Here is a 14,537-nt window from a genome sequence, read left to right as displayed (position 1 = left end):
TTACTACCATACGATCACTTACGATCACCGTAATCAGGAGTAATTACCAGGGTTATATATATATATAGATAGCCACTCGTTATAGTGGACTCTGGGAAGTTTACTAGTAATAGTAACTTATAATCATAGTACTCCTAATAGTATCGCACTACTATGAAGAGACAACTCTGTTGTTGTGAACCCTTTGGCTTTACCGAATCCCTCAGACGACCTGTATACTTGTCCCGCATCACTTACCTTCGTCTGAACCCTTTTAGAAGAAGTCTGAGTTAGGTTTGTTACAAGAATGCCCTTTATTTTATACTAGTAGTAGCTTTGATTTCAGATATCTTAGCTCCCTTAGAATAGAGGGTAAGAGCTTAAACGTATTAGGCAATAGTTATATATTTACGGCTTGACTTAGTAGGTATAGGAGAGTCTATGGGCAGAGGAGCCATTGTAATATAGGCTAACTGATGGCCGGTTAGCAGGAGTTATCAAGTTAGGAAAGGATAGCTTACTAGAACGCTCTGGAAAGTATTATAACTACCGTGTCTAGAAGACTTGTAGGCTCTGATGGGCAGGATAGGCAGGATAGGTAGAGAGGAACCTGGATGTACGGTGAGGATCTGTTTACTATACAAGTTACAGTACAAATAAGATTGTGGGTGTACTTCGCACGTTGTTACATGCCTAGCCTTGGCATAGGTTTGCAAAGTCTTCCCGGACCAACCTTCGTAGTAAGTTTGTCTTTCCAGGGTGAGGTGCCCTTCTAGGCCCCACTTCTTCCCACGCCTTGCCGTTGTGGGGTTGCAAGGGCGTGGCCAGATTGGGTTTGAAATCAGCTCGGACTTTTTAACTAACGTTAACTATTGGTGAGAGTTTCAGGGTCCGCGTGGGATAATCAGGCACAATCCTATGTTAGTGTCTTCTGTACCTTACCTAGTACGTACCTAGATTTTTGCCGTAACTAAGTTGAGATCGTACCGTGTAATTAGCTCAAGAGGCACCCGAAAACACGTAGAAAGCGATTCTATCCAAGTTTTGTATCGTCTATTATGACTGGGTATGTGTGCGTGTGTGTGAAGATCCATGGTTCGAAACAACGCCCAAAGAAAGTCGGAGTCTAATAATTCAACTCGTCATCTCACTCCGCCATCGACAATCTCGATAAAGATGGGTATCGAAATGCAACTAATAACCATCAACCTTCCAAGCTCGAAAATATATCACTCCCATCTCCCGGATGCGACACGGTCCCATCATCCCCTTTGGGTTTTGAATCGAATTTGTCACGGGATCAGGATGGTGACGTCGCGGCCGACACAACCAAGTAATTAATAATGGGTGTGCACTGCAGGGTTAATTACACACCACTCAGGCGAACACTCTGCCAACCGTGTGTGTCATCCGATTCAAGTTTTGTTGGGCCCCCCTCCGCCGCCACTCCCCAACTCACGCCTTGTTCTGCACGTTCTTGCTCATCGCCCGAACCTTGTGGCCGTAGCGGTACAGCACGAAGGGCAGGGGCGCCATGACGGCCGCGACCGCACCGATCCAGGTGAGGGTGAAGTGCGGCCCGAGGTTCTCGTACATGGGCACCGAGGCGGGCAGGAGGGCGCCCGAGATGAGGTAGCGGCTGAAGGTCATGAAGGAGAGGGCGGAGCCGGCGTACTGCAGGTAGACGAAGACGATGTAGATGTACGTGGTGGTGAAGATGGTGACGAGCGAGTAGCCAAAGACGAAGACGCCGACGATGGGGGACCAGATGCTGATGCCCGGGTAGCACGTCCAGCCGATCCAGAAGAGCGAGATGGGCATGAGGACGGAGCCGCCCAGCATGGCGAAGTAGAGGCACACCTCGGGCGCCAGGGGCTGGCCCGCCTCGGCAGCCCTGGCCGCCGCCTTCTTGGTCCAGCCGTAGACGATGGGGATCAGCGGGATGGCCACGACGTCGCCGGCGAGCAGGGCGGTCCAGATGATGAAGGTGAGCGACTCGGAGATGCCGTACGTCTCGGCGAAGATGTACGGGAAGCCGTTCAGGAAGGTGAAGAGCACGATGTAGAGGATGATCAGGTAGAAGGAGAAGACCAGGATGATGGGCTCCGTGTACGTCATGGCGAAGGGCCGCAGGCAGTTGGTGAGCAGGCGCCGGCCCAGCGACCCGGCCGAGGCGTGGCCCGGGACCTGGTAGCGCGAATCGCCGGTGAGCTTGCGCAGGTGCTCCGCCCGCCACTCGAGCAGGGTCGGGCCGAAGGTCTCGGGCTGGAAGAAGAAGATGATGGCCATGACGGCGCCGGCGATGATGATGGAGATCCAGTCGGCCCACCGGAAGCCGATGTTGGGGAGATAGGCACCGATGATGGGCCCCAGGATGGGGCCGGCGTACGACGTCATGGTCACGAAGGGGAGGCTGAAGGTGATCTCGAGCGGACCCCAAATGTCGGCGACGGTGCCGCCACCGACCGTGAGCGGCGCGGCGCCGAAGAAGCCGACCAGGAAGCGGAACACGATGGCGGCACCGTAGTTGGGCGCGAGGGCCTTGCCGACGCAGAAGAGGATGAAGACGGTCAGGGTGCTGAAGTAAACCCAGTTGCGTCCAAACGTCTCCGAGAAGGGCGCGGCAAACATGGACCCGACGCCGATACCAATCAGGTACATGCCTATGGGACACGCGGTTAGTTTTTAATTCTTCTTCTTCTTCTTCTTCCTTTTTTTTCCCTTTCTTCCAGGAGCTCCTAAGAGGGAAGAGTAAGGGTCCCGCAAGGCGGTAAGCCATTAATTACCTGTAGTCAGAGACCCAGCAATGGGCCCGACGCCGTATTCCTCGTTGAACTGGGTGGCGACCGGGGCATCGATCGAGGACGGGATGCTGACGGCAATGGCAATCAGACACACCGCCGCCGTCGCCCACCACTTCTTGGCCGCACCCCAGTTCTGCGGATTTTCGGGGTCGCCGTCGGCCCAGCCGACCTGGTACACGGTGCCATCTTGGGAGAGCTCGACGCCGGGTATCGGGTTCGGCTTGCCGTTCGCCTCTCTCCCTGCCTCGAGGGATGAAGACTCATTCTTGCCGCTGTCTGTTGGTGCGGGCGAGCCGCTCTGGGGCTTGCTCAGCCTCGCAACATCTCGCTCGGCCACCAGCCGAAGGCGGCGGTGCTGAAGGAAAGACTGCATAGGGAAGGCCGCGGAAGGATCCGGCCGTTCAGGCTGTGGACGACTGAGGATCAGGTACCAGGTATGTTTGTTTGGGAAAAAAAGGGGGGGGGGGGTTCAACAAAAAAGCCTCAGAAGTTGTCGAGCGACTTCCCCGGGCCAGAGAAAAACGAGCACGGCTGGTGGTGGTGTTTCAATACACATGGCTGCGAAAAGTGTGAAGGCCGCTAGCGCGATGCGAATAAATATCAGCCTTGGCTTCTCTTACAGAGGACACGGTGATGAGTCTGCCTTGTTGTACTAGTTACTCCGTCGTTTGGTGCGGGCTTAGTCATCTCGGGAATGAAGCGAATCGCGGTTGGCAAGCTTGGAGCAACCATCGTTCCGCAGCCGTGGCCCCCAAGCAGTCACTCCGAACGAGAAAGCCTGACTCTGCTCGGAGCAGGGATACGCCGATTAGAAATTCGCACGAAAGTTGCTCCGTTCGCTTAGTAATATGTTGAAGATCGGACAGATGTACTCATAGTAACGTGATTGGCAGGGGTCTCCGAGGTTATCTGGCAACTAATCCGTACAGAGCAAAAGCCGGTTGCAGGGGACGTTGGCAGGGGTATCTGCGGTCATCTAATCCGTACAGACTGGAGAATAAAGGCGGTTGGAAAGGTTTCATTCACGGTGCATGCAGGATGCGAGATGCTACTGCCCCAAGCAGCCGCGGACATGAGAGGGAACTGAAGCTGCTCCTATCCCGTCCTGATGATGTCGACCCATATCACTTTAGGATCCAATTGCGGGCCGAGCCCGAATATCCCCGATCTCCGTCCTCCGTTGTTCTCCCATGTCCAGAGTTTGTTTACTAAACACACACCCCCCGCTTCCCCAACAAAAAGGAACGAAGAACATGAACAAAAACGGCTAACGGGGTGGAAGGGGGATGGAGGGGGGATGGAGGGGGGATGGAAGGGGTCGACTCTCCACCACAGCACCTCTGCGTACTACACTGCTTGTACAGAACAGGCACAAGGTCGCCATCGTTGTAGTTTTTTTCGGACCCGGAGTATACAAACTCGGTCTCTGTGGGATGCGGAAAGCGAGCTATCTTCGTATAATCCGTATCTGCTATTACTGCGACGATGGGTGGTGGAAGGAAGCGAAGGCTGGCTGGGGCCACCCTGCGGAAAGATGTGGATCGCTGCAACCCTGGTGGGGCCGGGAGCCCTAGTGGGGCCGGGACCACCAACAGTCCCCGAAACAGCGCCCGGCACGCCGCCGCATCTTGACTTTAGTGTAATCCGTAATCCGTACGGAGTACACTAAAGGCCCCTCCGCGGCTGCGCTACGGCAGAAACGGGTGGCACCCGCAGCGCCACCCGTCAGTCAGACAGACGCCTGCCATCCCAACGCCAATGTAGCACACCCGCGATGAGGGCCGGACCTACTTTGTATTCCTGACTTGTGTCTTGGCAAACCTGTACCCACGCTCTGTACTCTGTAATCCGTACCTTACTCTGACGTGTCCCGTCCTCCCGTGGTAAACACCTCCATTCCACACTTTCCTGTCTACCATTGGTCTCTTCGTTCTCGTACTCGATAGCAGGTACTGAAGCATGATAAGAAACCCCTTCCAGACATCCTTTCCATGCACACATCGTGAGGAAAGCTTCCGGCTCTTCCCCATGGAAAGAGATGCTACTCTCTGATGCTCCATCCAACCTTCTCTACGACACTCGGGGCAATGTCAGGACTAGTGAGGCCCTAGGAGGTTGAAATTAGACTAAAAGGGTATAAGTTGCGCCCGCAGGCACTGAGCATCGCGGAAGCTACTCCGATGCGAAGCAGTAAGTGAGCGATCGCCACTAATATCGACGCGACTAGTGCTTACTGCACAGAACGTATCGTACGAGGCGTGGGGGGTTCGAGGAAGGCAGGGAAAGAGACAAAAGCGCAGGAGGAAGGAAGACTAGTAGTCAGGTACCTTAGGAAAGAATTCGCACAATCCTTGGCCCTGTTGCTTCCTTTCCTTGGCTCTGACAAGCAAGGGCAAGGACCAAATCCGGAGCCCGGATCGTTATCATCCTCCGCCGTTCTCTTGACATGTGTCGTTTATCTCCTACTTTTGCCACTTGCAGCATCCTCGGTTGGGAAATAAGTGGCCGACTCTAAGCCGCATTTTCGTCGTACTTTACAGTAGGTAGTCTGTACATTGAGATCCTGATATGCGGGCAGGGATACAGATGTAACTACCCTAGTTGAGTATTAATTAACTACCTGCTTTTCTGACTACACGAGACGCACGCTAGCGTAATTAGAACATCGCCCCACACGAGGCTACGTAGTGCTCCGTAAAGTAGTGTTCCGGGGGTGAGATGAGTGCTACGCAACGTAGCTTCGTGGGTTTCCGTGGGTTTTTCCTCGCCTAACGTTAACAAAAACTTACATCCTGCATGGTTCGTTTGACTCAACATCACCGCAGTATGTTCGGTCTGCGGCCTGTTGCTTACCCGGCCCAGAGATGGCGTGATAAGCAGATTCTCGTCTCCACTCCCCTCTTGACAACCCGCTGAATGGTCTGCCCTATCTTTTACAGACCTCCTCCTACCTAGGGAGCCAACAGCCCGACCCTATCACACACGCGCACACGCACACACGCACGCCTGTCTCCATAACCTAAATAGGAAACCAAGCCCTGTCAGGCATTGCGGCTGCCGATTCAGCGGTTTTTGCGATGCCCCTGTTTAGTTGATTTTTACCTTCAAAGTCTATGCGAGGAGGAAGGACCGAGGTGCAGATCCGCCTATGATTGGTTCGAAGATTGCGAAAGCAGGCTCCTCGGACCACGTTTCCGGAACCTAAGGTACTTCAGCACCTACACCAGCACCCACGCAGTCCACGTATGTACCTTCTCCTGCAGTGGCGTGCCACAAAGTTTTTCCTCGGTTAATTATCTCAGCATAAACTCTGGAGCCTTCACCACGTTCAAAGTCAATTTCGTAGATGATCATACGTAGAGAGAGATAGATTGCAAGTATAATCCTTCCTCTCCTGGATTATCCCTCATTGTTTATTAAACCAACATCCGGCCTTTCCTTGCAGTATTCTGCTGTCTCGTTCTGAAAGGCGGTGTTCTATGTCGGGACCCTTGTCAGGACCCTTGCAAGGTGAAGAAGCTTACCCGTAACACGCCGGAGCTTCCAGGTGGCATGAACATGCTCGAGAGTAACCTGTGCGGCTGCACCGCGGGCCCTTCGTGGCATCATCGCTTTCTCGGTTCGAGGGAAGCTGTGCCGCAGCTTTGCTTTGGTGTGGCTCAACCGGTAAGCGCTGAGGTCAGACGTTAGCCAGACAGTTAGTCCGATAGGGGGAGGCTATATACCGCCTCGCCCACGGTTAGGCGTCCGGAGAAAGCAAATAGAAAAATAGGGGGCCGCCGAGCCGCCACCGCCGCCCGGACATTGCAGTCTCATCAGGGACCATGAAAAGGCACCACCAGGAAGCGGGAATGGGCTCGTCTTCGAAACCCGTCAAGACAGGAACTTGGTCGCCCGACGAGGACAAACGCTTGCGGGAAGCCGTCGCGCAGTACGGCAACTGCTGGGTTGCGGTGGCAGCCAAGGTTGAGACTCGCAATGGAGACCAGTGCGCCAAGCGCTGGAACGAAAACCTGAACCCCGAGCTCGATCATAGCCCGTGGTCTCCACACGAAGTGAGTGTTGGTTGACGCCGGCGCCCCCCCTTCCCCTCCCCCCCCCCTTTAATTTTCCCTTCTCTTTCCCTTCTCCCCAGCTACGCGGGCACCACAACCTCCTTTTTTGTAATTTGGAACGGAGAAACTGCTTGGCGGTTGGTTGCATTGACGTCAACGGCGCCCGCTAACACGGTCAAACCCGCAGGATCGGTTACTTCTCCACCTGGTCGGCACGTTCGGCACAAACTGGAAATCCATCGCCGACAATTTCCTCGAGGGACGGGCGCCACTGGCCCTCAAGAACCGCTATTCCCTCTTATTGCGCCGCATGAGGCGCAAACGCGGCGGCGCGAAGCCGCTATCCGGTTCCAGCGCGAGCGCGAGCGCGAGCGCCAACGCCAGCGCCAGCGCCAGCGGCACCGCCACGGCGGCGTCGTCGCCGCTGCCGTCCTCCACTTTCGGTGCCCCGTTCGACTTCACAACCGCCGCGGCCGGGCTCCCCACGCCCCCGAACTTCCCACTCGAGGACGGCGAGTCGAGCGCGACCAGCCTCTCCGGACCGCAGTCGCTGAACGGCACCGAGGGGGACCGGACGGGGCCGCCGACTAGCCATGCCAGTCCGGTCGACGACGTGGCGAACCAGTTCATGGTGGCGACCACGGACGCGGGGAACTCCAGGACCCTGGTCATTATGAGCGACGCACGCCCGCCGGGCAACCCGCCCGAGGCCGCAGATCTCCCGGGAGGGGGGGACCAGAGCGCGTGGCAGTCGTTTCTCAGCGGCGCGAACGCGTCCTCCTTGTCCGGCCACCAGACGGCCGGGTTCCACAGCAGCAACAGCAGCGGTGATCTGCTGCTGGACAGCAGCGCCTTTAGCTCGCGGAGCAGCGCCGCTTTCTCCGTCGGCCCGGCCCTCGGCGAGGGTCTCCCGGACCAACCACGGGCAACCCTCACCGACAACGGCGGCAACGGCGACGCCATCGACTTGACGCTTACCTGCCAGCGGGGGAACCTCAGGACGGTCGCGTATCATCTCGTGGATGCGGCCATGTCGGAAATCAAGAGGCGGGCGGTCGAAGAGGACCAGGTCACGCTGACGCTGCGGTTGAGGGCTGGGTAGCAAGCAAGCACTCGGACCGCCGGGAGGACAGGGAGGGAAGGGAGGGATACCAAGGCGTTTAAATATAATGGATTTCCGGGGTGGCGGATCCACACGCAGCATCCTGGCTAGATTGTCTCGCAGGTCGCTTGTGGGCGCCGTTCGATCCGAACGAACGCGGCCGAGGAACATGTGGAGCACAGCGGCGTTACACAGGAGACGGAATGGATGGTTACACGAACGTATATGAGTTATTGGCGCCCTAGGTTGCATTGTTTCTTTCTTGTTTTTTTTTTTTTTCCTTCTATTTTTCTTTTTCTTAGAAAGGTACTCTGGAGGTCAATACAACGCACGAAAATCCAACTGTTACTTAGATGACGTTTGCTGCCCACCCTCCCGCAACACCATGCGCCAACTACTTACCACCTTACCTCCAACCTACATACTGACGAGGGGCAATTTTCCGTCTTGCATAGGGTGTCATGTCCTGCACCTATGTACACGAAGATGTTCCACTCGCGATACTACGTATCTAGGTACCTATATAACGGATCCTCGCCCGACCTGGGTTATACAGAAATCCGGTGGGGTCTCCTAACTGCCGATGCGGTCATGTCTGAGTAAGTACAGGTAACCAGAGTTCGGAGACGGTTCAGCTGACTGAAAGGGGGTTACACGGCATGAACATCCCTCTTTTCCCCTCGCTGGTTCAAGAACTCTCGGAGAAATGCGCTTGTAAATCGTCAGGAGGCCCATCGCCATATCTCGGCGACCGCGGAGCGCAGCCGAAAACCCCTCGTTGCGTCGCTTGCTTGCCGATTTTTCTCTCTGTCTGATGTCGAACGCCAATCCACATAAGTAGTACCTTACCTTACCGACGCTAGGTAAGGTAGATACATGTCTAATTAACCTATACTTAGTTGCCTAGCGGGACCGCTGCCCTCTCGCAGCTACCCACTACCTATCCTAGGACAATGTTAAAACTACCTAAGGAATGTTTCCTTTAGACAAGGACCAATATCTAGAACATAACTCCCAGCAGGATTTCGCCCCTTGTTGCCTGGTGTGTACCGTAGAGAAGCACACAGCCACAACCCCGAATAATTAAATATTCAATACTACCGTATAACAAATCCACCGGCTAATATTTTATCCCCACGTTCTAAACTGTCTATGCCGTTGCCATCCCGTCCTCGGGTCGCCAACTTGCCCACCCAAGGCAAGGCCGTCTTTCAAAGACGCGATGCCCTTTGATTGTACGCTTTCCCAGGTACCATCGTCGGGTGCGGCGTACCCTTCGATTTCCCCACTCCCTGGACCGAGTCTTTTTTCTGGTGTATGTACATATTCATCAGGCTTCCGCGAACAGTCTTGTGAACGCAGCGTGTTTGCTAATCCAATGGATTCCCCGGCGTCAGCCCTGAGCAAGACCATCAGATATCATGAGTACTGCGTGGTGCACTTGAAGTTGACGAAACACACACAGCTCGGACGTGTGTGCGTAATTCTGATCGCGTGCTAATTATAATTAATTAACCGATGTTCTACGGAGGTCGGCTTCAAAAGACGTTGCAGTGCCCAGACTGCCAAGACCTCCATATAAGTACAGTAATAGAACAGACAAGAGTCCCTTGTCATCCTGCTCTTGATCGACACTTCATGTTGTTCCTTACCTTACCTACCTTAGGTACCTTACTTGGTTTCGACCACAATGGAATTTACCTATGCAACTAATCAAGCAGGTAGTCTGGGGCTCTCTGACTTGTCCGGTTCCATCAAACTCTACGCTCTCCTTCTTTAAGTCGGTGGCTGAGAATTGTTTTCCGAACTGAATCCCGAGGATATTTCTAGAACTTGGGTCAATCATAAGATTGCCAAGCAACTCACATACTATGAACCACCAGAGAGGGGTAAGAATTCGGACACGGATCTCAACGTTCTCTGTAGCCGGGATACAGGGCTCTTGATCGGCTCCTCAGGCACAATACTCATATAGGTCCTCATCAAAAGTGGGCATTTGGGGGGGAGAGCGCAATAGTTAATTATCTAAATATTCAGACAAAAGAAAAATCTAGGGAGGATCCAATCAAAAGCATATAATATCTAGGGAAGTACCTTGACATCCTCGTTAACCGTTCTACTTGTCTTGAGTTTTGTTTGCGCGGAGAGTTAGGGCAGAAAGGTCTATAATGACGCTTGTAGTAGAAATATTGAGTTTGAACAGGAGAGTAAATAGATTGGAAGATAGCTACGTGGGACGAAAATCTACGCACAATGTAGAGGTGACAAAACGAGAACGTAATATGACGAGAACAGAATAGTAGAGTTAGTCGGGAAGTAATTACAATACTTAAAAGTAGATAGACACAATGCGACCATTGAACGACCCGGCCGTAATATGGTATTCGAACTGGGAGCTTGCCGTAGTTCACATGCCAATGACTCAAGCAGACGAAGCAACCTCCGCAATGCAGTAAAGGAGTGGCTAGGCGGAGGGATGCATGACTTGTCTCGACGCCACAGACTGTCAGAAGCTATGGAGCTTCTAAAGCATTAGCCACACGCGTGCCACAGCGTATGAGGCGCTGTTGAACACATTGGCCAGTTCTTTTGTCTATAAATATCACTCGTTTTGTCTCCTTTGTAGATAGTTCAACAAGGCACTCTTTTCTTTCCGTCAAGCCACCCACTGCAGACACTATTTTCAACGCTTTCGGAGCTCACCACTGCGTTCGGCACAGACGGCAGGTTGTTATATATCGCAAGACATGAGCTGTCCGACGGAAAAGGGGGCGGGAACATCGTTGCGTATATACTTATTTCCATGAAGCAGTCCACTGCCCGTGGAAGCCGTGCAGCAGTCAGGCATTGCTTGTCAAGCACGCACCCGGTTCTCCCGTTGATAGCTCACCATGGAACTAGCTAATGACATGACGAGAGGTAGGTATATCTAAACACGCGCCCAACATCTAAGCCAAGTCTGTCCACTTAAGACGGGGACGGGCGGACAGACGGACCAAATCCAAATAGGTTTAGGCGGCCGGTCCAGCTCCCGCGATAGCCGCGACGGCGGCGGCGGCGGACCCGAGCGCCGAGACCATGAGCAGGTTGGGCTCGCCGGGCTTGTTCTGCGGGAAGCGGGCGTTGAAGCCGATGACGTCGCGGGCCTTGACGAAGGTGGCCGGGGTGACGCCGAGGCGGGCGGTCGACACGTGCCAGCTGACGCCCTCGCTGCACGGGGGCGTGGTCAGGGAGCCCGAGTAGATCTGGAACGCGTTGGCCTTGAGGACGTCGACGACCTCGGACATGACCAGCGGCGGCGTCGTCGTCTTGGTCCCCGGGACCGCGATCTTGTCCACGACGGAGAAGATGGTCTCAAGCAGGGTCGTCGCGGCGACGGCGCCGGCGGCCGGCGGCTCGGCCTCTTGCCGGCCGAAGACGCGCGAGCGCTTGGCAGGGGCCGCGGCGCTGGTGTCGGCGATATTGATGTACGTGCCGATCACGGCGATCTCTTGGGCCTCGGACTGGAAGACCATGTGCATCTCCACTAGTAAAAGGTGTTAAGGTCAGTATTTATTGCTTGCTTGTTTGCTTGCTCGGGAAGTGCCGGCGGGGGAGGGGGGGGGAGGAGACATACTCGCTTGGCTTGTCCCATTGTCCAGGTGCTCACTGGGCAGATGGAAGTGGAACTGCTCCAGCTCGAACTGCTTGTCGCCGACCTTCAAGCTGCCCCCCTGGGTGATGACCTCGACGGTGGTGCCCAGGTTCTCAAACTCGGCGCCTTCGGGCATGTCGTTGACCGTCAGCTCCACATCGGACCCCTGGAGAAGCTCGAAGACGCCGTCGACCATGTCGATCGGCGACTGGCGGGTGCCGGTTGCGCAGGCTCCGTTGGCCGGGGAGTCGAGCGCTGCCCAGTTGAGTGGTCCCTGGTATCAGTGTCAGTTTGACGGCCTCGGTCGACCGGGAGCGGGGGAGGAGCCGCCGTACGATGGTGCCGGTATACCCGAACTTGCCGACCTCGACCGTCCCGTCCTCGGCGCGAGGGCTGAGGAATGTCCCGTGGGCACAGGATGCGTAGGCCCGCGTGGCCCATGCCGCCAGAAGGAGAGCTCCGAGTGTCAAACCCATGTTGAGAGGAGCGATACAATATGATGATATGATGGACAGAATATCCAGAACAGAGGCGTGATGAAACAAAAAGTTACTTAATAGAAAAACATGTACAGAAGCGAAAGAGGTTCCAGACCTTCTATCAAGCGAGAGAGAAATAAACGTCACAAGAGAAAGAACACCGTACGATTCATGATCTCATTTCCGGCCCAAGGGAGTGGGAGAGGATCGCCTTTGTACACTCGGTAGACACGACCGACACGGCCAACCCCGGTGGCGACCCGGAGTTCCCGGCCTGGGGGAGGTCGCTCAGGGGCCTGCCTCCTGGCCGTCAGTGCTTTTTCCCTTAAACCCGCAAAGGAACTCTGAGCATCTCGCCTGCCGTCATGGGCGCATCGCCAAGACGCCTTGCTAACGGTATTTTGGAAGCCAAGGCCGCTTGAGCCCCCTTATCTTCGGGAAATTTCTGGCTTCATCCCTCAAGCCAAGAAAGGGGTCCGTGAAGCCGCGACAGCCAAGCAAAATGCGTAATGCCGCACCACACAGCTTGGCGAGCTTGGCGGGCCTGGACGTGTCTGGGAAGGGCCTCCTGCGGCTGGCCAAGCTATGCGGCTCAGTCGGTAGTTAGTGTGCCATCGACAACGAAACGAGAATTGCAGAATCTCGACCCTGTGATATAAAGGTATAGGGAAGCCGCAATTGACTAAAGCGAGCTTATCGAGACCGACTTCCCGGCTTTTGTTTAAAGTTGTCTCGCGAAAGTTCAATAGCTCCATCGTCGATGCTCTGGTCTGACTCGTGCCGTTACATAGTGTAGGTAATTGCCAAGAAACACGGGGTCGTGGAGATTCTCATCATCTTGCACCGCCTTGCTCACCCACACTTTGCCATTCAATACCCCGGAAAAACGCCAGGCACCTCTCCACGTCAGAGGTCCCTGGCAAGGGAACGGGAGTGTTACATGCCGAACCGTCCGCGCTTGGTTGAGCTTAGGTGGTCATGAAACAAACCGCCCGCGACATGGCGCTCAATACTTCGTATGGTTAATTAAGGCTTAACCCGGCGCTCTGAAACAGTCCAAACGAACAGCACGTTACCCTGGGAGACATCGGCAAAACTTGCTCGTCGTCGTTAGTAGGTTTCCTCAGACGACGAGGCACGAGAAGGGACTATTGGTTGCTGATCTGGCCAGCGCCTTAGAGGTTTTACTTTATGAGATGCGAAACCTAATATCACTCTGAAGTGTGGGTGTGATGCAATGCGTATTCAGTGAAGTGATGTATATACACAGTATGGATGTTCTGCTTGTAAGAGAAATAGGGCTGGGAACAGCGCCGCATCGAGACGAGAAAGGGAGGACCCCCCCCCCCCCCCGGGGGCGCCAGGACAATAAAGAAGGGGCAAGAAGAGCGGCCGCCCTACGGGTCCATTCACCACGCTTCGAAGGTTTTGCGCCAATAAGCCCTCAACTTCAGCAGCTCCAGCGGCATCAGCGGGCGGGGTTTGACACCGAGCCTGGCTGGTGGAATGATGGTATATCCCCGTGCCAAAATTCAGAAACTTCAGTAACCTGCTGGAGTTCGAATTGGAACGCCTCCAAAGACGCAGACAAACATCATTGGCCCGCAGCAGGGTCCTGACTGACCTCGGCCAGACGGCCGACACAACCGAAACTCTGCCGCGACCCGATTTCGAGCGCCAAGCAAACCCAACGAAGCTTTCTCGCATAAAGGCGGTTTGTTATTGCTTAGCTCCAGTCGAGTCTATAAATGGCGGTCGCGGTAGCAAGCAAACCCTGTCTCATAAACGGGACTGGCACATTTATTTTGTGTTGGAGATTTAAATGGTCCGACGTTGATTAAGGAAAGGCAATTTTATCCCGGTCTCGGGTGTCGCTGCCCGTGCCAAAGGTGATGCCGCGATGCTTGGTCATCTCGACCTTTAAATAAGTTCCCCATGCAGAGCCGCTGACTCACTGTGACCGCCAAACGCCAAGTCCTCTTTTGCGGTTTGTTGGGCCTGCACACCCCCTTCAAATGCGGCTCGAGCCAGAAATCAGGAGAAGTTCAACATCCAGTTCAACAGCCAATACTAACCCACCATCTATACGCGCGGAACACGTACGTAGATAGCTATATACTTCAAGATTCGTAGATTCTAACTATACTCCTTGCTCAATATTACAGGTATGGGTAATACGCGTAGAGATATTAGTAGTTAAAAAATTACCTACCTTGTTGTCAGAAAGATGCCAAGAAATGCTAAGAAATGTTAAGGAGAGACACTCAAAAGTCCGAAAACTACGTTTTCTATCAATATCTCTACGTATATTATCCGTATTATTAATCGGGTAGTATAGTTCAAATCTACGTATCTTAAAGTATATACCTTTCTATACGCGCGTTGCGCGCGTGTAGGGGGTGGGCTAAATTATTAGGTGTTGAGCTTCTTGCTATCTCTATCTGGCCGGCAATTTTTATTTTTTTTTATTTTTTTTTTGGGGGG

The 14,537-nt window shown here is 54.2% G+C and overlaps 3 protein-coding genes across 3 annotated transcripts; 1 reads left to right on the top strand and 2 right to left on the bottom strand.

The window, feature by feature from the left end:
- Nucleotides 1–1,377: 1,377 nt before the first annotated feature.
- Nucleotides 1,378–3,286, bottom strand: P884DRAFT_22612 (general substrate transporter). The gene is made up of 2 exons (XM_069439640.1): nt 2,766–3,286; nt 1,378–2,642 (listed from the first exon to the last, which is right to left on the bottom strand). Exons 1-2 carry the CDS (start codon nt 3,154–3,156, stop codon nt 1,435–1,437), a joined length of 1,599 nt encoding a protein of 532 aa, XP_069297727.1. The 5' UTR covers nt 3,157–3,286; the 3' UTR covers nt 1,378–1,434.
- A 3,348-nt stretch (nt 3,287–6,634) lies between these two features.
- Nucleotides 6,635–7,163, top strand: P884DRAFT_157946 (Homeodomain-like protein; the record flags this gene model as incomplete). Its single annotated transcript, XM_069437251.1, has 2 exons — nt 6,635–6,838; nt 7,026–7,163. Coding segments are annotated over 2 exons (342 nt in total), but the record flags the coding sequence as incomplete, so codon positions are not given.
- A 3,368-nt stretch (nt 7,164–10,531) lies between these two features.
- Nucleotides 10,532–12,050, bottom strand: P884DRAFT_243740 (alpha carbonic anhydrase; the record flags this gene model as incomplete). The annotated part of the gene is made up of 3 exons (XM_069440334.1): nt 10,532–11,466; nt 11,557–11,848; nt 11,910–12,050. 3 exons carry the CDS (start codon nt 12,048–12,050, stop codon nt 10,952–10,954), a joined length of 948 nt encoding a protein of 315 aa, XP_069297725.1. The 3' UTR covers nt 10,532–10,951.
- Between the last annotated feature and the right edge of the window lie 2,487 nt (nt 12,051–14,537).

This window comes from Thermothelomyces heterothallicus (genome assembly GCF_042370625.1).
Source record: "Thermothelomyces heterothallicus CBS 202.75 unplaced genomic scaffold P884_scaffold_11, whole genome shotgun sequence".
Lineage (NCBI taxonomy): Eukaryota > Fungi > Ascomycota > Sordariomycetes > Sordariales > Chaetomiaceae > Thermothelomyces > Thermothelomyces heterothallicus.
Note: the sequence above shows the minus strand (reverse complement) of the source record. Positions and strands in the feature narration are given on the sequence as shown.